The sequence below is a fragment of the Prionailurus viverrinus genome, chromosome B2, assembly GCF_022837055.1.
Source record: "Prionailurus viverrinus isolate Anna chromosome B2, UM_Priviv_1.0, whole genome shotgun sequence".
NCBI lineage: Eukaryota > Metazoa > Chordata > Mammalia > Carnivora > Felidae > Prionailurus > Prionailurus viverrinus.
The window spans coordinates 119,427,420-119,454,122 of record NC_062565.1 but is presented as its reverse complement, the minus strand read 5'-3'; the positions used below and the strand labels follow the sequence as shown (position 1 = coordinate 119,454,122).

Genomic DNA, 26,703 nt, shown 5'->3' with positions numbered 1-26,703 from the left:
CAGCCAGTTTAAGTACCTTCATATCTGCTTTATATAAAGGATGCCTACAATACGTAGCCATGAAAACCTTTTTTTAGGAAACGGTATATTGCTGGATTTGGTATTCAAATGTGACAGGTGTCATATAAACGCCTATCCGATGAAGATGAATTAGCTGACCACACTGCCTATCACTCCTCTGGCCTCTGGCCAAAGCTGCATGCCTTCTGAAAACAACTCTGTAAAAACTCAGATCGACACAGTGCTGAGTCTGCAGGGATTTCTTTTTTTTCCCCCAGAAGATGAGGATTAGATACTCAGAAACTTCCACAGGAGATTCAAAGGGAGGTTCAAAGGAAATGCCGTACTCTTGAAGAGCTTTTAAGTATTACAAAGTTTAAAGTACACGTTAGAACAACTGCTTGAGTGGATTAAATAACTTTTTAAGGAAAGAGTTCTCACTTTTGCTTGGCCCTTATACCCTCTCTATCATTTTAGTTATGTTTGACTTAATTGAAGGTTTTCCCAAATGGCAGTGATATTTTATGTAATTTATATAAATGATCAAATGAAAATGAGGAAAAAAGACACCAAGCACTGAACAAGTCTATCACTTTGGGGCAAACCAAACTCAATCTCTGAGTAAAATATTAAACCTCTGAAGAAGCTGGCTTCTTCCTGGTAGAGTTTCAGGTTCAGAATGGCTAGGGTTCAAATCCTACCTCTCTCAATTCATTTTTGTCAGCATTCAACAAACATTTCTTGAGAGCCTACATGTCAAGACTGAACTAATGCTGGGAATACACCAGTGAACAAAATGATTTCAGCGCTTACATAGAGCTTACATTCCAGTGACTTCTAGACAACCACGAAACGTGTGATAAGGGAATGCTTCATATCCGAACTAAACCTCATTTTTAAAACATTTCTAATGTTTTAAACATTAGAAACATTTCTAATGGTGACAATACCTACCTTACAAAGTAGGCACAAGCTTTGAGCATAATGTACAGAAAGTGTCCGGATTGGTGACGGGGGCACAGAGGTGCTCAATAAATGACCGTTCCTACTAGGAACAACTCACTAAGAGCACCCTATAGATTCTAACACAGCCACAATATAACCAATGGTTAAGTAAACTACAGGGTATTCTTTTTTATATGCTGTTAAAAGAAATGCCATAAATTACTATATTAACGCTTTCTTCTTCTTCTTCTTCTTCTTCTTCTTCTTCTTCTCCTTCTCCTTCTCCTTCTCCTTCTTCTTTCTTTTTTGTTGTTGTTTCTAATTCTGCACTAATCTGTTTTCAACAGTTGTTGAAGACCATGCAGTGGTTAAAAAGAACCCTATCCAAAGGATGCAACCGAAACAGAAAAAAGGCAAAGTAGTATTTTGTAGGGGATGGTGGTAGCAGTAATTTGAGTTATATCTATACAACAGCTCTCCAAACCATGCTAATGAAAAAGGGACCCATATATGGCGCAGTCGGTTAAGCGTCCGACTTCAGCCAGGTCACGATCTCACAGGTCCGTGAGTTCGAGCCCCGCGTCAGGCTCTGGGCTGATGGCTCAGAGCCTGGAGCCTGTTTCCGATTCTGTGTCTCCCTCTCTCTCTGCCCCTTGCCCGTTCATGCTCTGTCTCTCTCTGTCCCAAAAATAAATAAACGTTGAAAAAAAAAATTTTATAAAAAAGAAAAAGGGACCCATATAAACACCAATCTGCATATTAAAGAATACTTCAGATCCACGTTTGCACATGTAACAAAGTATGCTTAGACTGATTCAAACGCTGTGGGAATAAGAAGCTATAGAAAAATTCTGAAACACCTTAAAATATTCATATTGTTTGACTCAAAAATTACACTTCTTGCAGTTTAAGATAAAAAATTATCTATAAATATGTATTACAAATATTTACATGTAGCATTACTTACAAGAAAAAAAATAGACACATACGCAATCTCCAGCAATTGAAAATGGCTAAATATGAAATACTTATGTAATTGAATACTATACAGCCAATAATGATGACATAGAAGAAATTTAATAGCATGGGGAAAGACACATTATTGACTATAAACTATAAATTATAAAATAAAATGGCAGTCTAGTCCTAATTTTCTGCTATACATGTATATTTTTTATAAATAGTCTTATATCTGCCTGATGGGCTCATGTGATTTTTTTTTTTCCTTCTTGGTACTTACCTTTATTTTCCAAAGTTTCCACAGTGAACCCATATGCAGGAGAACTAAGGGGGCTAGTAGATGGGTATTAGTGACCCAGAGTAAAGATTTCCCATTTTGTCATTTTAGGGATCTTTCAGCATAAAAGGCAACTCCTCCCTGCCTACATACTCTAAGCAAACTCCAATCAACAAATTCTGATTCCATTCAACCTTTTTTTTTTTTTTTTTTTTTTTTTTTTTTTTAAGAGACAGTGAGAGCTAGCAGAGGAGGGGCAGAGAGAGAAAGGGAAGGAATCCCAAGATCCCAAGCAGGCTCAGCACCACCAGCGCAGGGCCTGATGTGGGGCTTGAACCCATGAACCGGGAGATCATGACGTGAGCTAAAATCAAGAGTCAGATGCTTAACCGACTGAATCACCAGGCGTTGCATTCAACCTCATTCTTAAATATCCCTCATTCTTTCTTTTTTAATTTTTTTAATGTTTATTTATATTTTGAGAGACAGAGAGTGAGTGGGGTAGGGGCAGAGAGACAGGGAGACACAGAATCCGAAGCAGGCTCCAGGCTCTGAACTGACAGCACAGAGCCCGACACCGGGCTTGAACTCACAGACTGTGAAATCATGACCTGAGCCGAAGTCTCATGCTTAACCAACTGAGCCACCCAGGCACCCCTCCCTCATTCTTAAATATCAGTCAACAGCCATGATTCACCACTCATCTGAGGTAAGCCTACAATATAAGATAAACAAAAAGTGTAATATCAACACAAAGGAAAAAAAAGGGAGAGGAAGAGAGAAAAATATTAAAAACAAACATATAATTAGTATTCTCAGTGGGATTCAAGATTTGTGCAAATCCTCAAATCCAAAAGTCCTAATGTCAAATATCCAAGATGATATATCAAAGAAGGCTCATACTTACATGATTTTCAAATTCCAGAACACCAATGACAAAAAGACCTTAAAGGAAAAGCTACGCCAACTTCATTTAAAAAACAAAACAAAACAAAATAAAACAAAACAATAAAGATGTATAAGATTGGAGTTAGTTTTTCTTTAGAGGTTTAGTAGAACTCACCGGTAAAGCTCTGTGGGCCTAGAAAGATCTGTGTAGTAAGCTTATTAATTTCTGGTTCAATCCCTTCATGGGTTTATAGAATTATCTAGATGCTCTAATTTTTTCTTGAGTCGGTTTTGGTAAGTTGTATTTCTTCTTGGAATTTTTCACTTCACCTACATTTTCAAATACATTAGTATAAAGTGATTTATAGTAGCCCTTTGTTATTTTTTCAGTGTTTGTACATTTTGTATTTGTGATCCTTCGTTCCTCCCTGATATAATGTGCCTTCTTTCTTTCTTGGCTTAATTAGGCTCACCAGAAATAATACTCTATTTTAAAGAATCTACTCTTTGCTTTGTCAATCTTCTCTTTGATATGTTTATTTTTTGTTTTACTGATTTTTGGTCTTGTCTTTATTTTTTTCTTTCCTTTTGTAGCCTAGGTTTAATTTTACTCTGTTTTTCTTTTAATAAGTTATAGATATAGACACTTAGGTTATAGCTTTATAGACTTTTTTCTTTTTTAATATTACTTTTATTCTAATTTTTAAACCCCTTAAGTCATTGTTGTTTTATAAGTTCATTTAGATTTATCCAAATATTTATGACCTTATGCATTTTAATGCGTTTTCCTTTGCACCTTTCATCTGGAGTCGTCTAGAACCCATTTTCTTCTACCTAAAATATATCTTTTGGAATTTTCCTGATGGCAGATTCTCTCAGTATTTGTTAGTTTATACGTGTCTTTATTTTGTTCTCATTCTTGAAAGGCATTTCTTTTCTGGATATATAATTGCAATTTGGCAATTATTTTCTTTCAGCACAGGGAAGATATCATTACACTATCTTATGCTTTTAATCATTGCTATTGAGAATTCAGCTGTCAGTCTATTGTACTTTTGAAGGAAATATGTCTTTTTTTAATACCTTTAAAAATGCTTACTTTTACTTTTGCATTCTGCAATGTTATTCTGTCATTTGTTTATGTATATATGTATGTATGTATATATATATATATATATAATTTATTCTGCTTAAGATTCAATGTGCTACTTAAATCTGAGGATTGGTGTCTTTCATCCGTTCTAGAAAATTGCCATCTCTTCAGATAGTATTCAAAATAAAAGGAAAAAATGGATAATATTAACAGGAAAATATTAAACTACAAAAAGTGACCTAGAAAGTCTTTAAAAAACCAAATAAAATTTCTAGAAATAGGGGCGCCTGGGTGGCTCATCGGCTGAGCATCTGACATTAGCTCAGGTCATGATCTCATGGTTCATGGGTTTAAGCCCTGCATCAGGCTCTGTGCTGACAGGTCAGAGCTTAGAGTCTGCTTTGGATTCTGTGTCTCTCTCTCTCTCTCTGCCCCAGCCCCACTCACACTCTTTCTTTCACTCATTCTCTGTCTCTCAAAATGAATAAACATTAAAAAATAAAATGTTTATAAAATGTCTAGAAATAAAAAAATAAATTAATTCAGTGATGAGGCTTCACATCAAAAGGGACACAGTGAAAAACAGAATTGTAAGCTGGAAGACAGTCCAGAAGACATTATCTGATATATATCACAAAAAGAAAGATGACAAGAAATTACCCTTCTTCCAATTCAATATTATTTCTTCCATATTTTCTTCAAAAATAGTCAAGGCTTTTATAACCTGTGTCTGATAACACTACCATCTGAAGTCACTGCTTGTCTGCTTCTGCTGTGTGGTATTCCTGCTGGCTTTTGCTCACGGTGCCATTTTCCTCCATGTGCCTGGTTGTTTTTAACTGTGTTCTGTTTATTGACGTTAAAGATTTTCAGGAGTTTTTAAAGCCTAGGATAAAAGTGTTTTCCTCCAGATAGAATTTATATTTGCTCCTGCCAAAAAACATTAGAGAAACTTCAAGTTTGAGACCACCTTCACAACTTGAGGTAGATAAAGTGAGATCAACTTGCATATATCTTTATTTATGGGAAATATACCATAAATTACACAGTAGCTAGGTCCTTCACAGATTGTTCTAACTACATATAACATAATACAAATGTAATATATTTAGAACATAATTCATAGCATATAAGATATATAAGCATGCACAGCTCCTTTAAAGAATGACTTCCAAACTTTATTTCTGATTTATGATATGTTCCAGAAATACACCTTTTATATTTCTGTCTCTCTTACCAATGGTCAAGCTCATCAAATTAGTTTAAGAAATATTAATGCTTGCCTTTACTGTATCAGGGGACATCTAATATGATAACTGTCTTAAGTAGAATGTCCTTTATCCTCACAATTAGGTCAATTTTGGCACTTATGGAAATAGTGATATTTTTATTATCTCATTAATAGGTCTCAATTAACAGTCGCAGAAATCATTATAGTAATATTTATCATCTTATAGCTAGTATAGGTGCACGACTACAAGGACAGAATGAGGAGCAGGTGCTAGAACAAAAGAGAAATAGAACAGTCATTTTATGAAGCTTTCAGGAATAACTAGCAATTTATTGAACCACACACACACACACACACACACACACACACACACAACAAAACCCAAAAAATCCCTAGGGTCTTGGTGGACAAAACCAATTGTTATCAAACCACTGCTTCGAAGAGTAACTAGAAGGACCAATCGGAAGACTAATGACAACCCAACAGAGGGGACACTATTGTGGTTCCTTTGCATCTACAAAGATCCCCGCATATGAGGCACAACTTGTTACTACTCCCTGCTCAAACCCAGCTGCTAAAGCACTTCTAGGAACACTCTATTACAAGCAAGCTAAGATCATAAGCCACAGCACTGTCCCTCAGAGACATTCCTAGTACTGTGGATTTAAATAAATAAATATAAATATAAATATAAATAATATAAATATAAATATAAACAAATATAAATATAAATAAATCAATAAATAAATCTGCTCCATGGATACCAGTACAGCACTTTCCACAAACATAAAGGGGGAAATATCAATTTTAAAGTGAGAGGTATAGGGGCGCCTGGGTGGCGCAGTCGGTTAAGCGTCTGACTTCAGCCAGGTCACGATCTCGCGGTCCGTGAGTTCGAGCCCCCGTCAGGCTCTGGGCTGATGGCTCAGAGCCTGGAGCCTGTTTCCGATTCTGTGTCTCCCTCTCTCTCTGCCCCTCCCCCGTTCATGCTCTGTCTCTCTCTGTCCCAAAAATAAATAAACGTTAAAAAAAAAAAGTTTAAAAAAAAAATAAATAAAGTGAGAGGTATTAAGACAGGAGTCCACAAAAACAATCTTTGAAGACATATCACAGAAATTTTGCTTGACCTTCTAAAACTCCATCATCAACACATTTTTTTACAAAACTGATTAACAGAATTGCTGAATGTATGCCACCATTTCAAACAGTACTTGCTTCTAATTTGTCAGAAATCGTGCTATGAATCTGTTACATTTTTTTAAATGGCAAACACTTCTCATATTTAGTAAGTAGGGGAAATCAAGAGCAGGCTTAGTTTAACAGACTTTATCAAAGTAGATTCTTGTTGTGAGTAAGGGGAAGTATATTCACAATGAAAAACCACACACTCTTCTTTGGAAGATTTAGGTTCTTTTTCTAGTATCTTTAAAAGAGAGAGAGAGAGGGGCGCCTGGGTGGCGCAGTCGGTTAAGCGTCCGACTTCAGCCAGGTCAGGATCTCGCTGTCCGTGAGTTCGAGCCCCGCGTCGGGCTCTGGGCTGATGGCTCAGAGCCTGGAGCCTGTTTCCGATTCTGTGTCTCCCTCTCTCTCTGCCCCTCCCCCGTTCATGCTCTGTCTCTCTCTGTCCCAAAAATAAATAAACGTTGAAAAAAAAAATTAAAAAAAAAAAAAAAAGAGAGAGAGAGAGAAATAAAGTCAGAAGGAGGTAGAGCAGTGTAGTAGGACACAAAATAGAAATCCTTAAATTATTACTATTTTAAATACTGGCTCTCTTAAATGCTACCATTTGTCACTCCAGGGCTCTGGGTATTTAACATTTTCCTAGGTGAGAAAGAAAGAAAATAGCAAATAGATATTTTATAACATTCAGGTCTCATAGTATGTATATGAAAGATGGAGAAGACAATGCCCCCAGTCTAACATAAATATGTTGGGCACTGCTGATAAAAGAATGTGCAGTTCAAAACAATTATGTTGAATAAACAAATTTCACATTTGGTTGAACTAGTCTCTTGGGCTGATAAAACAATGAGATTCTTCCCTTAACTAGAATTAGTAGTCCAGAAAAGAGCTTTTGGCATCTTTAATACTTAAGCAAATAGTCATTTCAACAATTCCCTGATTTTCCATGACATACCTATCCTCATTAAGCAAGCATTTTTAGAAAAGTCTCAAAGAAAGCTCATATTAATAGCCAATAGGGCTGGTGATGATCATTGAAAAATAATCTTTTTAGGGCAGATTAAAATAAAATATAAAATTAAAAGGCTTGCTTAAGAAAACAGAAACAATGTTAGTACTTTGCCATAAACCATGAGGAAATCATTAAAATCATAACTGTTTTCAATTAAAGATATAAGTATGGCAAAATTGTGGCCCTAATCACAAAAAGAGCAATAACTCTCACGCCTTTATTTTCAAATAAGGATGTGCATTACATTTGGAGTTTTGTGATACCAAGGAAGCCACATCATCTATAGTCCCCACATTGGGATGGAATATTTTCTATGGTGCCTGATAAACCTAAAATACCTAAGAATCTACTTCTCTCTGACAATTGATCCTACCTTTATTTGGATCACTCCTGACCCCATCTCCTATACCCTCCCCTCTTAAGGAATATTACTCCGTATATGTAAATGTATTAAAATTCTTGGGCCACCTAGGTGGCTCAGTCAGTTGAGCAACCGACTTCGGCTCACATCATGATCTCATGGTTCATGGGTTCAAGCTCCGCATTGGGCTCTGTGCTGACAGCTTGGAGCCTGGAGCCTGTTTTAGATTTTGTGTCTCCCTCTTTCTCTGCCCCTCCACCATCCACGCTGTCTCTCTCTCAAAGAATGAACAAACATTAAAACAAAAAACATCAACAAAAAAAGAGATTCTTGGCTGACTCTGGAACATAGTATGGAGGTTCCTCAAAAAGTTAAAAATAGAACTACCCTATGATCCAGCAATTGCTCTACGAGGCATTTACCAAAAGGATACAAAAACACTGATTTGAAAGGACACATGGTCCCAATGTTTACAGCAGCATATACATACACACATATACACACACACACAGTAGAATATTACTCGACCATAAAAAGGTTTGCAACAACTTGGATGGAGCTAGAGAGTATTATGCTAAGCAAAATAAGTCAGAGAAAGACATATACCATAATGATTTTACTCATATACGGAATTTAAGAAACCCAACAGATGAACATAGAAGAAAAAGAAAGGCAATCCACAAAACAGGCTCTTAACTATAAAGAACAAACTATGGGTTGTCGGAAGCGAGGTGGGGGGGGATGGGTTAAATGGGTGATGGGGATTAAGGAGGGCACCTGTGATGAGCACTGGGTATTATATGTAAGTGATGAATCACTAAATTCTACACCTGAAACTAATATTAAACTGTATGTTAACTAAGTGGAATTTAAATAAAAATTTGAAAAAGAAAAAAAAAATTCTTGGCTGAACACAGGCCAGTGGAATAACTATTAGGCCTGTTATCATAAAAAGAACTGGAAACACCACCCCTGGAGCCTTACTTCTGCAGGCAAAGCAGAAAGGGGATCAGAAACTCACCTGAGCATATCCTCCATAGTTACAATTTTTCCTGGGATGCTGCAAGGCCTCCAGAGAGCTGAATTCTCAAGTGTCCCTTCCTACTATGTTCATTTAATTTTTTTTTCAGTTTGAGAAATAACTGACATACATCACGGTATACGTTTAAGACACACAGGACGATGGTTTGATTGACATATATTGTGAAATGATCACCACGGTTTGGCTAAAAGCCATCATCTCACAGAGATACAATAAAAAGAAAAACTTGTCCGTTTATTTTTGTTTCAAAAAGTACCAAGCACTTCAAAGGAAAGAATATCCAGCAAATCACTTCTCTAAGATCTCACCAATTGCTCTCACAGACCATTTCTCTCTGAAGTTAAAGGTCAAGGGTAAAACAGTCATTTGGTGCATTTGGTGGCTGTTTCAGTAGTAAAAAGTGATGGTTTCAATAGAGATTTAGCTCGGATGGCAACCTTCACTCCATGACCTGTACGCCCTCACGGAATCTTGAGAGGTAAGCACCTAATGAACAAGGTTTTCAGGAACAGAAAACACCTCAAAACAAAGCAGGGGTTGCTCTTCAAAAGGCTGGAGGGCAACTCCTCAGATGCAGCTTCCTGCCATGAGGGCTTCTGTTTACACCCACACAAGGATCATGCCCACCAGTGATGACAGAATTATTAAATATCAACACTCTCTTCTTGGTCTGATGGCTTATTTAACTGTTGTTTACCTTCACTTAGCAAACTACATTTTTGTGGCTTTTCTTTATGTAATCTGACTTACTTTGGTTTCTTAAGAAAAGCAATTGAGAAAAGATCTTCAGGAGCATGTTTAGTAAACTGGATTTCTATCTCTTGCCTTCTAACAAAATAAAATGACTGATGGAGTAAATATTTAAAGGTTTAATGTGAAATCACTAGAAGAAAACCATGGGCAAAATGTTTATAATTTTAGGGTGGTGAACACCATCACAAGGATGGCACAAACTCCAAAAATTAGAATGGAGAAGTTAACGTACTTGATCCATAAAAATAAGAAATGTCTGTAATGCCAAAGAAAAAGAACATCAACCACAAGAAAAACTGGAGTGGGGGAACTAGGATAAAACATTTTCAACACACAACAGAAGGTTAATGTCGATGATAGATAATGAGTGCATAAAAACCAAGTAGGAAAAGACAACCCACGGTTTTAAAATACCAAAAGTAATAAACTAGTCTAGGCAAAAAAGAGAAACAGCTAATAAAAATACGACATTCACCTTCATTAAAAATCAAAGAACTATAAATCAGAGTCCCTTTCTTAGCCAATGAAATTGAGAATCATTAAACAGATTAGTAACTACAAGTGTTGGCAAGTATGTAAAAAGAGACAGGCACTTTCCCACTATCTTCATAAAAACATATGTTCCTTTCCAAAAGGTCACTTAGATTAATCTACCTAAATTCAAAATGTACAGAATCGCCACTCCTGCCATTCCGAATTTAATAATTCATCTGCTAGAAGTTTTCACATAAGCGTATAAGGATATGCATACAGAGGTATTTCTTTATTGCAGCATTATTTATAACAGCAAAAAAATATGCAAAGAACCTAAAATTTCTGTTAATAAACAACTGAATAAATACAATACATCATGGTAGACCCAAACAATAGAAAACACTGATCAATTATTTTGAAATTAGGTAAATCCATCACCAGTGTGTTTCCTGTTAAAGCCTTCAGCCCCCATGTACGCAGTCTACTCTGAGGCTATCATGTCATATGTGCAAACTATCCCATGCATACATACAGACCACAGGCAGAGGTCCCTCCATGGGAGCAGGGTGCCTGGCCAGCAGGATGCCTGGCCAGTGGAGCAGATGCCCCACTCCATGCTGCTGCAACTCCAGCCACCATCTGACTGCAACCACATGACAGACCCTGAGCCGCACCTGCCCGGCCAAGCTTTTTCCAAATTCCTGATTCATCAAATACCATAAGAGGGTTTTGAATCTGCACAACTGATGACCAGATGCTGGACAGGGATGAATTTATCAATCAAGTTGGTAGTACCAACCAGTATGCCTCTCTGACCATAGGAGAGGACACACGTCTCCCAGATTTTGTGCCTAAATCATTCCCAAGGTAAAATGATCAATGAAGCAATGGAAGAGTTGACTCTGCTTAAATACACAAATGGCCAGCTTCATTCAGGGTAATGACCTGGTTCCTCAGCACTTCACTGGACGAAGGGAAATGCCTGAAAAATACTCCACACAGTGATACGGGGATGTGAGCGATGTGATGAGTACTTTACTCCCTTTGCTAGATGCACAGAGAATTTAGGCGCAAACATTTACGCAAGTCCACTTCTAACTTTCAAGTGGAAAAGTAGACTGGGTTATACTCACTAGTTTATAGTATTAAGAATATTAGTAAATGTTTAGGGGGAAAAAATAGGACAAGATGAGCCTGAAAGTCTGAATCCTCTTGTAGTACAGAAAGTAAAGGAAGTGTTACACACACACACACACACACACACACACACACACACACACAGAGTGATGGGGGTGTGTCAAAGGGACACAGGCCCCAACTCCCAATGGTCAAAGCTGGAACAATTTGAGCAAAAGTACAAATAACATATTTTTGGATATAAAGCATAAAATAAATATCAATGAGTTCAAATTGATATAAATGACTGTATAAATAAGAACAGACCAATCTCCAGTATAGAATTCTGAATAATTTATGTAGATGAACCACCTTCGAAGTAGAACATACTCTACTCTGTAAGTGTGGGCTGGGCTTTCAAAGAGTACAGGATGGACAAGTACAAAAAAAGACTATCTCTACAGCGAAGAACGCTGAAAAACACTAGCTCAGTGGTCTGCCTCCCCAAAGTGAACGTTCCCACTCTACTCATGAGAAAACCGTCGGACAAACCGCAATTGCAGGACATTCCACAAAATACATGACTAGCACTCCTCAAAACTGTCAGAGGCATCAAAAACAAGGAAGTCTGAGAAACACAGCCACGAGGAAGCTACAGAGATGAGACAACGAAACGTAACGTGGTGCTCCTGGATGGGATACGGGAACAGCAAACAGAAAAGGACATCAGGGAAAAACTAAGGAGATGCAAATAGAGCAAGGACTCTAGTCCAAAAGGCTATACCCATATTGGTTCTTTAGCTGTGACAAATGCACCAGACTAATGCAAGCGGTTAATCATCCGGGCTCTGGCTGCACCACCTTCTCCCTTTGCCCCTCCTGCCCTCCAGGGGGTGGCAGTTCCTTCCAGCTCCCCTTCATGTGGCCGCCTCATTGCCACACTATCCAGTCTGGCTTTCAGTCCAGTCCTCCCAACACCTTTCCGACTTGTTTCTTATACTAAATTCTCTTAATTAAATTACCAAGTATGGCCTTTTTGTGATTGGACCCTGGTGAATAGAGCAAGTGATCTCTCTCTCTCTCCCTCTCTCTCTCTGTCACACACACACACACACACACACACACACACACACACACACACACCAAGGCATAATCTAAAGGCATAATCTAAACTAAAATGAATATGGGCAAAGAACTTTCCATTTTGAAGATTCATTTGTTTTTCATTCTCAATCTCCTAGATACAAAAATATATATTTTTAATTAGATCTTGCTTCAGTTGGATTTCAAGAAAAAAAAATGTCTGCCAAAAGAATCCTGAAAATGGTGTTTCTTTTGAAGCTACGATCAAGACAGATAGGAGTCATTAAATAAAAGTACTCGTAAATGATTTTAGGACAAAAAAAATTTAAGTCTGTTAAGCTCATGAGACAGAAAAAAGAGGGAAAAGCAGCTCCTTTATGGTATAAGACATACCCTCAGGCTGCGGACAAAACAGATGGACTAAAAGGTAAGGAACTATGGATTTTATCCAACGTACACTGTTTTTCTTGCCTAGGCAGGTATCTTGCCTTCACAGATGGTAGATCAGAGATAAAACACAAAAGGTGGAGACAGGACATTGTGCTCAGTTAGGTTTGTGTGATTTGTTCCTGTGTTTTTTCCAAAATAAATTTTGGAACATAATGGTCAGAAGATCATTTATTCTTGAAAGATGGGCCCGGAGGGAAATAAACAGCAAAAAAAAAAAAAAAAAAAAAAAAACTATCCAGAGGATTCCTGGTAATTCTCCCCAAGGACAGAAAACGGGATAACAGGGAGATAACAAACGACCACTTATTTTCAGTAGAGACACAGTAGTTACTCGGTCACAATTACAGTGGAGACTTAAAGACAGAACTTAAAAATTATAAGGGAATACAAGGGCTTATAATTTAGGAGGGAACATAATTTTAGAAATGTGTCACCTTTTAATGTGTATATTTAGGCTTAAGTCAACTTCATTACACTCATTCATTTGGGAAAAAAAAATCTTAAAATTACATTTGTATGAACAATCACAAAATTAAGCCTTTTGAGCAATTTATTTTGTTCTAACAAATGTTTCTTGAACAAAGAACATCTGTTCCATATACATTTTCATTATTACTTGCTGGAAGAACTATAAAAGTAAAAACAAAACAAACAAACAAACAAACAAAAACCCAACAACAAAACCTGTAATATTACAACCCTCAAGTCCTAGCACAGAAGTTTTTAAGACGCTACTGTGGCATTTGCCTGAATTGCCCCCTTTGATAGCTTCACCGCTGGGCACTTGAAAAGTGGCTGATGTGACTGAAAACCTGAGTTCCTTTTTATTTCATAGGACTTTAGTTGATATAAATTTTAACTTAAATAGCTACATGCGGAACTTACATCTAGCAGGAAAAGAGAAAGCAGTTATGAAACAGCCAAGTAAAAAGAGAGTAAAAGCAAACTTTACTCAGCTGCCATCCTTTTTAATTTGTTCCTCCCATTGAAACTAAAATGGTCTTTCCAAAACGTAAATCAGATTTTGTCATTAAGAATGAAAATAGAAACAAAAACAGACAGGAAAACACTTCAGTGATTTCCAATTGCTCTTAAAAAGCAAAATCTGTCCAATAGTCTGTCTGCAAGGCCCAGCCTGGACCTGACCCCAGACCCCCTTTCCAGCCTCATCACCCATCACACACCGGTGCACACCACCTACCCTGGTCTCCTTCCAATTCGGGAATGGACACTACTCCTGGCTATCCCAGGGCCTGTGTACAGCAGAATCCTCTTGGCTCACCGGTCACTTCCCCCAGGACACCTTCGACCTCTGTGACTAGGTCCCCTCCCCCTCAGGACTCTCCCTCAGGGCACCCCCTAGCTTCTAGACAGCACGTATCACTGCGTCAACATGAGACAGTCTTGTGGGATTCTTTGATACTCTCTCTGGTCCTGTGGGGGTGGACCATGAGAACAGGGAGGAAGTCTTTCCCTTCCCCTAGCCTCCATTTAGCCCCCAGCTTCTTACACAAGATTGCTCACACAGTAGGAACTCTAAATATTTGTTTAGTAAGTTATCAACCTCAGCAATAACAATAAACCCTAATCTAGCATCTATACTGTCTCAGGTACTTTACTCATTAGTGTACATATGTTAATTCATTTAACCCTTAAAACAAACCTCTGGGGTAGCTAGCTACTGTTATTATCCCCATTTTACAGATGAGGAAACTGGGGCACAGAGAAGTTAAAGGACTTGCCCAAGGGCACACAGTACTTACTGGAAAGACAGGTTTCAATCCCAGCAGTCTGGCCCGTAACCACTAAGCTCCATGACCTCTCTATGATGAAGTAGCAACTGAGACCTTCAGGGACAGGGGATATTGAGACAAAGAGCAGCTAAGGAATGTTTCCCGTAAAACAAAAAATGTTTCCCGTAAAAGAAAAAAAAAATCATTCCTGGGGTAGAAAACAGAAATCATTAACACAAAGTGTACTTGGAAAACAGTACAAATCTGAGCCGACGATAATAGAAGGTATGTTTCAGCAGAGCTGGGACACCGGGGGGCAGGCATCTTGAGACCCTGTCTGACTCTCTCAACTGGCCCAGTAGCATAAAAACAGAAGTTGAAAACAAGCTGAGTCTTCAAACATCTGAATCCAAATTAGGCATATAACATACACATGTCCCATCTTACAGAAGAGACACAGAGTCCCCCTAACAGGTGGGTCCCAGACCGGACTTACCAGCCATCACGTGTGCTGCCTCTTACATCGTACAACTTTGCCAATCAAAGGAGAAAAAGTGCCTCGCATCGAGTTTGACGAAGAGTCAACTCCATTAAGGCATGCATAGATTCGCCAAATACCTCCAGAGCTCTTACCATGCACAAAGGTCCACTTTAAGTGCTTGACAAATACTGCCTGACCCATGGCCACACATATACATCACAGACCTCCAGGACCGCTGTGACTGGATGAAGCTGACACGCCCAGTCCCCAAGTGGTAACACTGGTACTCAAGCAGCGAGAAACAGGCAAAAAGAAGGCGGAGTTTAGGGGCACACACTTCCCCTCGTGTATTATGTTTAGGAAAACTAACAACTGAACCATAAGAAAGAAGCCTGAGCAGTGGAGGTAAAGCTGAGCGATGAATAAAACAAAAACAAAAACTGTGCTCTAAAAAAAATCTGAATGGATGAATGAATGAACGAATAAAACAAAAAATGTGTTCTAAAAAAATTTGTTTTGATTACTGGGGACTAAGGTATGAGTAGAGACGCCTCCAAAGTTTACCCCATGAACTAGTAAAATAAAAGTCTTGAAATCCTATTCTTGAAAGGCTGAAAAACTGTCTAGCACTGACAAAATCTCGTGGTAGAATACAAATGAAAAGAAATGGAGCAGTATCTGTAAGGTGATCTCATTTTTGTTAGAAAAGGAAGTGAAATGCACACATGGAAAAATCCTGAGGTTAAAAAAAAAAGATTAATAGCAGATAAAAAGAATGCAATCTTTATTTTCTTGCACTTTTTCACATTTTCTGAACTTTACATTACCTGTAACATGTAGTATTTTTATAACATGGGGAAAATTATAAGCTCTCTATACAAAGATTTTAGACCTAGAAGAAAGCCACCTACTCCAAACCCCTTGTATCATGGTCAAAGAAACTGAAAGTCAGAGAAGCAGAGCAAATGTTCAAAGGTCACACAGCAACTACTTCCTATAACTCCAAGTTTCAGGCTCTTTACATGACCCCTGTCTCTTAAAACTTGCTTGAGTCATCCCAGAAAAATCAATGTCCCCTTTTCCTTTAAAAGTTTCCAGACCTGGGGTGCCTGAGTGGCTCAGTCAGTTAGGTGTCTGACTCTTGACTGCAGCTCAGGTCATGATCTCACGGTTTGAGTTTGAGCCCTGCATTTGGCTCTGTGCTAACAGCATGGAGCCTGCTTGGGATTCTCCGTCACCCTCTTTCTCCACCCCTCCCCCACAACCTCTCTCTCTCTCTCAAAATAAGTAAACATTTTTTTTTTTTACCAAAAAACACTTTCCAAGAGATGACAAATGTATAAATACTTTTATATGGCAACATTCCTCACATTTACTTCTTTTGAGCTGATCGGTAAGGTATTTTAGTGTACAGGTAGAGTTGTTCTGTACTTATTTCTTTGGTTAATTCAAAGAGAGACAAGAACAACATGGTCTATTCATAATGCTCCTAACCCACACCCTTCCCACCTGAATAGACTCCATTCACCTGTTTCCTAGTTTCCAGGAGATTCTAATCTAAGTGATGCTGGATGGCTCTCTATAGGAAGCCTATGTGTTTGGATGATGAAATATTATGAAATAAACTCTGCACCAAGGACACTTCACCTGACTCAATGCCACCTGAAAATGCCCTGGTCCAAGATTTCTTTGTTTTGGTTTTGTGTCAAGTATATTGTTGATCGTTGAGAAGGTACTGGCAGTGGAAAGTCTGAACTGAAGAGTTCTGTTGATGGTGTGATGTAAAAGTGAAACCCGCTGGGTATTCAGATGGATGTTTGAATTGGAAGGAACATCCAAATATTATCAGGTCACAGCAAAGGCAGAAGCTGGCACAGCTGAGAGCAATAAAGAGCAATTAAAGGACAAGCCAGGACAGAGTGAGGAAAAGGCAGTTAAAGTACAAGAAACAAATGAGAGCGCAGGTCAGCTCCTGCTACATGGAAACTGCACACGTGATGGGAGGGAAGAGACAGTGTATGTCATGTCCTGTACACGCAACAAGAGCAATGAATGGGCACCTTTAAGCAAGGCGCCGCTGAGGTCCAAGGAAAGAAAGCGGCCAAATGCAACCAGCAGCAGCGCCATTTCAACCCAAAGCCAACACAGTTGAGGTCTTTAAGGAACAGTCAGGATTTGTTTTTTTTAATCGTAGCATCATGTATGAGGTCTGTGGAAGAACAAAGGCTAATTAGCAGCCCCAGCTCAAGAAATTCAGGCTGGTGTGCCTTCTCTACCAGTTCATGATCCTTAAGGAGTGCTGCTCCTCAAACTTGAACGTGTAGACCAATCCCTGGGGATCTGCAAAAACAGAGATTCTGGTTTGGAAGGTCTGGGGGGGTGGGGCCCAAAATTCTGCATTTTGTACAGGTGCCAAGGAGGTGAGGCTGAGGTCTGCAGACCACACCTTGAGTAGCAAGGATGTGAATGTCTCCTGAGTAAGGAAAAATAAAAAATTCAGTCACACTAAAGCTTCTCAATAACCACAAGAAAAATGACCACGTATTTAGGACACAAACTTGAAACAATATTAACGAACGTTCAATACTGTTACATTAAAATCCATTAATCTCTCTTGCCCTTTGAATGAAACTTACACCCATTCCTAGTTTTGTAAATCATCCATTGGTCCCTTGGAAAATACTGGTTCACTGAGTTACGTAGTTCTTTCAAATGTTGACACAAGTCATCATACCTTATGGGAAAAAAAAGTCGAACTCCTTACTATCTCCATCAATTTCTTCAGAAAAGTCTTTAAAAGTTGGGAAGCTACCAATCATACAATAACAGGTACAAGTTGCCCAAAATTGTGATTTTTACTGAAAAGACTGGATTTTTACTATAGGCAACAGGTACCTTAATTTGTTTTCCTTGAAGTGACAAGCTAACATTATTCATTTTGAGACAATGTGGGCCAAATACTAAATCCGAATAACCAGTGCGTGTCAGCCATTCTTTCAAATAAAAATGAAAACTGGTGTTCCAGGAAAAAAAAAAACAAAAAGCAACCAGTCCAGCTCACAACTCAATCACAGAGTTTCCCCTCCAGAAAACAAAAGCACTTCAGACGCGGCAGTGCGTACTTCCAATTTCCCACCTATTAAAAAGGTAGGTAGTTTATGGTTGAGCTTTAATAAAATCTGCTTCATCAAGGACATTTTTACCGCCTCATCCAGTACATTCTTTTAAGTGAAACTGACTTCTTTGTGCTTTAGTCGCAAGTGCAGGGCTACCGGCAGCTGCTGGTGCGACTCATTGCCTTGATCCCTGCTAAGGCGACAGCAGTGGTCCCTGCCACTGCTTTCATGCCCTCAGTGTCAAGGTCAGCACAGTGCAAAGGGCAGGTGACATCTGACTACTGTTGCTAAAATCGTTTGCAACCCATGGCCCCCTGGCCACCCAGGGACCCACCCACTGCAGGTTGAGGGCTGCGGTCTAAACTATGTGGATGTGGGCTCTTGAAACTTTGTTCTACTTGTGTTGTCTTTTGCTTAGAAACATATCTATTCAAAATAAAGGTACTCTGGAGCAACAGAGACTCTATCTGGAAAAATGTCATAACGACGGCTGCATTTTCTTTTGCTGCACAACAGCATCATAAAAAACTACTTGAGTTGCTTTCCATTTCTCTCTCCACGACAGACCGTAGGCCCCAGACGCTTACTAATGTCAAAAAGTGTTTCAAGGGAAAGAAATCAGCTTTAGAAACAAGCTACTTTCTCTGAAATACTTCCTGAAAACCAAGCTAGAATGCTCTTTGAGGATCTCAGACCATGCCTGTGATAGAATGTTTGCCACCTTAAATCTGTGTAAAATCCTATGATATGGGGAGAAAACGATCGATCCACAAATGAGACATGCTTGTGAAAATTTACTCCCTTCTATCATGACTCTATTTTCCTATTCTGGTACATTTAAAAATGTATTAAAAAGGAAACTCAAGGGTGCCTGGGTGGCTCAGTAGATTAAGCATCCGATTCTTGATTTCAGCTCACGGCTTGAGTTCCCGCCCCATATCTCCCTCTACACTGACAGTGTAGAGCCTGCTTGGGATTTTCTCTCTCTCTTTCTCTCTCTCTCTCTCCCTCTCTCCCTCTCTCTCTCTGCCACTCTCATGCTCTCTCTCTCCCAAAACAAATAAACTAAAATAAATAAATAAATAAATAAGGAAACTCAAATTAAGAAGATGAAAATCGTTTTCCTCAAAATTTGTATACATTGGAAGTTCAGAATAACATGTGACTATTGACATCACACTGATAAAAAGGCATATGAATGGGATGCCATTTGCCATTAATACAGAATAAAAATCTGTAGTTAAGAGTCCTTGCATAGTTTTCTACTTACAGATGGCAGATGACTTTCGCCTATAAATTTAACCTACTCTTTCTAGAAATAGAGTAAATACACCAACTACACCTGAATAACTTAAGGTACATGTCATAATTATGCAAGATTCTTTGGGTCCATTCCTATCTTAGTGCCACTCAAACTGCTGTAACAAAATGTCATAGACTGGGTAATTTAACAGAAATTTCTCACAGTTCTAGAGGCTGGCAAGTCCAAGATCAGGATGCTAGCCAAACTGCTTTCTGGTGAAGACTCTCTTCTTTCTGGCTTCTTTTTTTCACTGTGTCTTCACAGGACCTTTCCTCAGTGTCAGATGGGCATGGGGGAAGGAAGGAAGGGAGGGAGCCGGCTCAGCTCTCCTCTCTCTTCCCCTTCCTGTACAGATACTAATCCCATCATGACAGCCTACCCTCACAACCTCATCTGAGTCTAATCAACTCCCAAAGACCCCACTTCCAAATATCATTATATTGGGGGCTTATGACTTCACCATATAAATGTGGGAAGGACACAGACATTTAGTCCATAACAATTTCAAGCTTTCTGAACCATAACCACTGGGATTGGAGCCCAGCAATCTGTTGTCCTTAACAGTTTTGGGCTGTTTCCTAAGCACTCTGCTGTTTGAGAAACCTGACTGCATGCCTGTGAGCCTCAGTTTCCTAATCTATCAAGTAGGATTAATTGTCACCATACTTTACTGTTTCAGAGTTGCTGACGTGTTGAGGATCTGGGAAAATGTTTTCTAAAACTGCAAAGTGCTTTGTGAATGATAAACTTTTACCACCTACATTTCCATCAAATCTTATTCTAACATCTAAAAGTGAGCGAGGATAAAATAAAGATTATTATAGATGTTATCTTAATTCTTATAATTAAACCTCAGATAACTAAAATACTCAGGAAACAGAGTGTTCTAGTTAATATTTAGCTGGACATTCTGGTCACTTTAGAAAAGCCCTTTCAAATATATTATTATATTTTCTTTCCGTGGTAAATACATCACTTAGATTTGATTTGATGTCAAAGGATTTTTATTTTGAGTCAGTTTTCTGAATATCAGTTCTTGTTAGGCTTAAAAGAGTAATCTATGCTCTGCCTTGAACTCGTTTGCTAAAAGGTTTCATGGTAGATAAAGGCATGTTTATTTTAACCAAGGTAGTTCTCTAATTCCAAGTTGTATTCCAAAAGCTTATTTGTTCCTAAGTTGTTTGAAACATGAAATGTCTCTCTCCCTACCCCCCCCAATTATGAATCATAATTAAGTTCTCTAGCTTGTCCAAAAAGCCCATAAACACAGATGAAATACATTTGCTATGAGTTACAAGTCACACAGATACTTTGCAGTGGAATTTATCAAACTCAAACCGAATATAAAACCATTTTCATTTACCTTTAATATTAGTATCTGAGAAAAAAGCTAGCTGGAGGAAGATGAGAAGACGGTAAGAATTTCTATAAATATTATGAGCCAATGGTCCTCAGTTCTGTATTATACACAATGTATAAGGTCTCTTAACACAGCCACTAGGGATTGTCTTCAGAATCATGATTAGGAAATAATGGGGGTGGGGGACAGCAACACTGAGTGTCCAGAGTTAACTGAACAAGTGGAATAGATGGGAAAAAAGAAAATGTTCAAAGGATGGCTGTGCATCCATGGAGTGAAAATAGGTGACGTATCAATGGTGACAGAGAGAGACCAGAATATGACTCAAAGCAGAAGAAAGGAAGTAATAGAAAGCAATGCTGGAGAAAACAATACCCCACAAAAGCCACAAAGACTGAATTTGGGGTATGATAGCAAAGTCACCAAAACAGAAGAGGCCTCGATACAAGTGAAGTAGACTTTCCTTTGTACCTGCAGGATGACCTACCTTATGCATGTCAGATGGCCACACTTGGGTCATTTGAACCTGAGAGAATGCCCAGTAGTGAGATCCTGAGTCTGAGTGCAAGTGATCACAGAGGCCTTGTCTGGCCTGTCCTAAGGTTGGCCTTGGCTGGAAACTTGTTCATAGCTCATTCACTGCCTCTTCCATCTCCCAACGCCCTAATGGAATGATATTCCAGTTTTGATCTTATCCCTGAATTTATACCCAAGCGCCCTACCTACTAGTGCATCTATATTTAGATTCCTGAGACTCCTGACCTTCAATTGGTCATGTGGGTCTGTGGTTGTATATTCTGTCTTCCCATCTTGCCCTTTGCCAAGGTAAAGTGTCACTTGGTCTAAGCAAAAATGAAGCGCATTCACTCATTCAACTAAAAGCCAACATTGAGTGTAAGGCACCTTCTTAGGTCCAGTAGTAAACACAACCATCTTACTTGGCTGCTAGAAATCTGTGATGCATTTTATCACAACGTGTGAAACAAAAACCATAAGAGGCAAACAGGAGCCTTCTTTGACCTCTAAGATGCTCTGGTCACATTGAAATATGCAAAACCATGGCTGGCTGGATGTTAAATTTTACAAACCAAAGAATAATGCCAAGTCCAAATATGATTAAGAGCAGAGAACCATCTTGATTGTTCTCCACATTGTACTTTAGAGACAAGACAATGTGTTGTAAAAAGGGGAGAAAAGCTAACCAAAGTAATAATTTTCATGCCCAAACTTCTGATAAACAAGGGCAACCACGGCCACTTACAAAGAACTCTTTCACTGAAAGGTGAAAGTAGTCCCCCATAACTACCACCCACACATATAGCCCTGTACACATATGCAGGTGTATGTATTATTCATAAGCACAGCAGAAGGTCACAAACACAAAGTAATGCTGTAGAGGAACTCACTGGAGAATGGAAAAATGTACTGCACTGTGGCTGAAAGTTTTCTGCCCTTGGGGTGCCTCGGTGACTCAGTCAGTTAAGCATCGGCTCTTGATTTCTGCTCAGGTCATGACCTCATGGTTTGTGAGATTGAGCCCTGTGTCAGGCTCTGTGCAGACAGTGTGGAGCCTGCTTGGGATTCTCTCTCCCTCCTCCCCAATCTCTCCCTGCCCCTCCCCCCTCACAATAAATAATTTTTTTTTTTTAAAGAAAGTTTTCTGCTCTTTAAAATACCAGGAACAAGAAGAATTTTTTTTCAAATCTTCAAGTCGACCTCAGTTGAAGTCAAAATTTCAGTTCAAAATTTAATTTGGAACCAGGGAAAGGCATTCAGTATTTAACATATCTACTGAAGCATATAGAGAATAATACTTGTATTTGCCCTCTTAGTTTTCCGCAGTCTGGCTCAGTGCCTTTCCAGGGCCCAGGGCCAAAAGCCACCAGAGACTGCAATTCTTTCCCTGGGATCAAACACCATACTTAAAGAGAAGGGAGGGTAGAGCAGGATCTTTCCTTCTTTTTTTTTTTTAATTTTTTTTTTCAACGTTTATTTTATTTTTGGGACAGAGAGAGACAGAGCATGAACGGGGGAGGGGCAGAGAGAGAGGGAGACACAGAATCGGAAACAGGCTCCAGGCTCTGAGCCATCAGCCCAGAGCCCGACGCGGGGCTCGAACTCACGGACCGCGAGATCGTGACCTGGCTGAAGTCGGACGCTTAACCGACTGCGCCACCCAGGCGCCCCGGATCTTTCCTTCTTTACTGCATCATTTAAGCTTAGCCGAAGTATGTTCAGAAAAATGCAAGAGTTGCCACTGATTATTCTCTGGAAGGCAGCTCTTGTGATTATCCTGCTAGATAAAAACCATGAGGCTGAGGACCATATCAGTGATTGGCCTCTAGTAATCCCAACACCAGATGCAACTAGTCCATTTCCCCAAGTTTATGAAAAGTGTGTTGATGTTCAACTGGAAAAAAGGAACCCATAAGTGCAGCTCCTGTCTAGAAGACATGTTCCAGAACTCTTTGATGTCAACTGTCAAAATCCTTTTGGAGACTTTTCCCTTTGGAAGTGTATCATTTGGGCAAGCTCAGGGAGGAGGGAGTGGGGGGAAAGAAGGGTACTGAAGTAGGGAAGAGAAAGAAGAATGGGTAAAAGGTTTCACATACACTTTAGTTACTAATTAAGATTTCAAAAATACAGCAATGAGTTTAGGTGTATATTTAATGTCCCACAGTATTTCATCGAAAGTCATGAGGTAAGAATTCTCTGCCAATTCAATATGTGTTACAGCAAAAGACCACGCCTAATGGGGTAAGTGACATTCATGATTGTACTACTTATGGAAGACCTAAGACATTTCCATGTCCAATCCCTAGAGGTGCACCATCAGAGCACAATGGAATGCTGTTTAGCTGATTGCACGTGTCATAGACTGAAATGCAGGTTTCAAAAATAGGACTTTGCTTATACCTTTTATGGATCTATAAGTAAATGAGTAGGAAAGATTTAAAAACTGAATATAGCAATTGGCAATTTAGCAACCTTTCAGGACTACAGGCATTTAGAAATGATTTCACATTAGACTCATGCACAGATTCAATGTACAATTATTGGATAACCTGTAGTGGGTTAAACACGTGAAAATAGTGACACTAAATCATTTAAGTGATCATGTTCTAGAAACAAAAGTCTCACATTAACAGAAAGAAAAAAGGTGACTCAATAGATAAAACCTAGGTTCTCATCAATAACACGTGTTCTAGACTCCAACAGTGATATATGATGCAAAAATATATGTTGAGATACAAACATTATGTGCTTTGCAACCCTTCCAATCTTAGGCTTAACTTCTAAGTACTAAGCATATGACACCATCTTTTTAGGAATGTTGGTTCCTCAAAGCATTATAACCTCTCCATGTAACCTAAAACATAGCGAAAATGGAAATGCTTATGAAAGGAAAGTAGATTTCATATATCAGAAAAGATATTCTCTACACAGCATTGTTCAATCATAGCAAGTGATAATGTTACTTCCACATGATACAATAAAAATTATGGCTCCTTGCAAGTTTCCATTTACTTCCCCACAGACGTTGTTCCCATTGGATCCTCACAATAATTCTATGCAGTGGGCAATGAAGACGATATCCTCATTGTACCAAATAAGAAACTGAGGTTTGGGAGAGTTATACAAGGCCTTAGCAACTACTAACTAAACCAGGAACCCAGGCTCTGACTCCATCCAGCACTTCCTACCATCCATCTAGAATGAATTCCCACCCCCTCCCCCAACACTTTATAAAAGTGACTGTGGATCTTGCAACTGTCCTAACAAATAGCAGAGGAATAATGGCTACTTTTGTTAGCAACAAAAACCGTGTAACCTACGGTTAAAAGAGTAGACAAAGAATGGTAAACGTTTCTTCACGTTCGCATAACATGAATATTGATGAATTTCTGAACAGCTGCAAGGAAATTCCTGAGCAGAGCCAAAAGAAAAGGTTTTTCCTAAAGTTCCTGACAAAACTTGAAGAGCTCTGTTAAATCTTTTCAAGTGAAATTAGTTAATGCAAAGAAAGTCATCAATACTGCAGTCGCAAAAAAAAAAAAAAAAAGTTGGTCCTTCCTAAGACCCACAACTTTCGGGCTGGCGGGCTGGTCATTTTTCCCTTCTAAAAACTTCGTACTCTCATGGGGAGGGGTGGGGGGCGAGGTGGTATCTCCAAAGATCACACTATGAACACTGTGATTTCCTAAGCAGGCCCTTAGAAGCATCGGTGGCACACGTGAACGTGACCTACTCCCCCGGAGTAAGGAGAAGAACAGTGCGGGGCGCGTGCAGGCGAAGAGGAGCGGCAGAAACGCTGCCTCTCTCCGGGCCCCGGGTGCTGACCGCGCACGGAGCGGAGGAGCCGGGCGCCGCCCTCCCCGCCCTCCCCGCCCTCCCCGGCGCCGGGCCGCGGACCTACCAGCGAGAGCACCTTGTAGGTGTTGGGGTCCTTGGCCGTGCGGGCGTGCGCCGCCTTCTCCAGCGGCTCCTCCCCCAGGTCCATGGGGGCCAGTAAGGACGCGGCCGCCTGCCCTTCCCCGGGTGCCTGGGCCGCGCGGCCGTGGCTCGGGTCGTGGCCGTTCCCCGCCGGGCCCTCCCGGGAACCGCGGCCGCCCTCGCCGCCGCTGCTCCCGCCCCCCGAGCAGCCGCCGCGCTCCATCGTGGCCCCCGGCGCTTCGGCCCCGCCGCCTCGCTGCGCCTTTAATAGGCTCCGCGCCGGCCCCGCCCCGCCCGCCGCCGCGCCCGCCCCTCGCCGCCAGACCCTTGGCGCCGCGCCCGCCGCCCCGCGCTAGAAGTGAGGGGAAAGCAACTCAACGCCCCGGATTATTTGGCTTCCTGTCTGATTTCGGGCACTCTGCGTGTCGGTTATTTTGGGTCCTTTACGTGGGCGCGTCTTTAACTTCCCCCAGAGCTTTCCCCTCGCCGCGCCCCGGGCACCTTCCGAACACTTGCAGCAATCGCCCTGGACTGGAATTGCCGAATGTGGTCTGCAGAGGGCATGAGATCATGGGGCCCCAAAATAGAGCGGGAGGAGGAGAAGGATGCAGCCCGGGCTGGTGCCGCTTCTTAACGCCGGGGGAGTGGAGTCGGGCCGACCTGTGTTTCTACGTGGACGTGCAAATCGGCTGGAGGGTCGAGGGTGGGACAGGGCCACCTTTTTCTCCTGCGTAGAAGCGAGCGAGGATTCCCTCAAAGCCCCGCTACCCACTACGACTCTACTCTGAGACAGGAATAGCCAACCTTAACATGTCTAGTTGACAAAAGTGCTCATATATAATGGATACTTAGTTTTTCACGGTGTTGTGTTGTTTCTGGGTTTTTATCGCTGATCCGGCTTTAATATATTTACTTACTAGTTCCTTTAGACTTTCTGTGTTGAAGGTTTCAAAATGCCCATGCTGCCTTATTCTGAAATTGACCCTGATGCTTGGTTAGCAATATTGAACATTTTAACACAGTCTAAAATACTTTGAAACCTTATTTTTGAACCAGGACACGAACGGTGGGCTATAATTCTTGATGGGTTTTGATTCGCCTTTGATTCTACAACTTTTACATTTCCTGGCTCATCAGTTGGAAAAACCACACGTGTGTAGCGAAGTGATTCTTCTCTGTCAAGGTGAAACCAGTGACTTTCAACTGCCTTGCAATGCCAGGGACTGAGTTCAGTGACCAAAGAAAGTTATACAGTAAAAAACCAATCCATTTTCAATCCACTTTGGTTACACGAATGTAGGCAATTCATGGATATTTAATAGATATAAAGTATGTGTTGTTCCCTTTAAAGTAGTCAATTTAGGGGGCGCCTGGGTGGCTCCCTGGGTTGAGTCAGACTTCAGCTCAGG

General features: G+C 40.1%; 1 protein-coding gene across 3 annotated transcripts in view; it reads right to left on the bottom strand.

The window, feature by feature from the left end:
- The window catches only part of ENPP1 (ectonucleotide pyrophosphatase/phosphodiesterase 1), a 73,784-nt gene extending 48,264 nt beyond the window's left edge, over positions 1-25,520 (bottom strand). For 2 of the 3 annotated variants that reach the window (XM_047860107.1, XM_047860108.1), the window contains exon 1: positions 25,278-25,520. In XM_047860107.1, coding sequence (XP_047716063.1) covers positions 25,278-25,517 — 240 coding nt within the window. In that variant the 5' untranslated portion in view covers positions 25,518-25,520. Of the gene's footprint in view, positions 1-15,233; positions 15,255-25,277 lie in introns of those variants that run through there. The other variant, XM_047860110.1, reaches the window with a different exon arrangement.
- Positions 25,521-26,703: the final 1,183 nt, after the last annotated feature.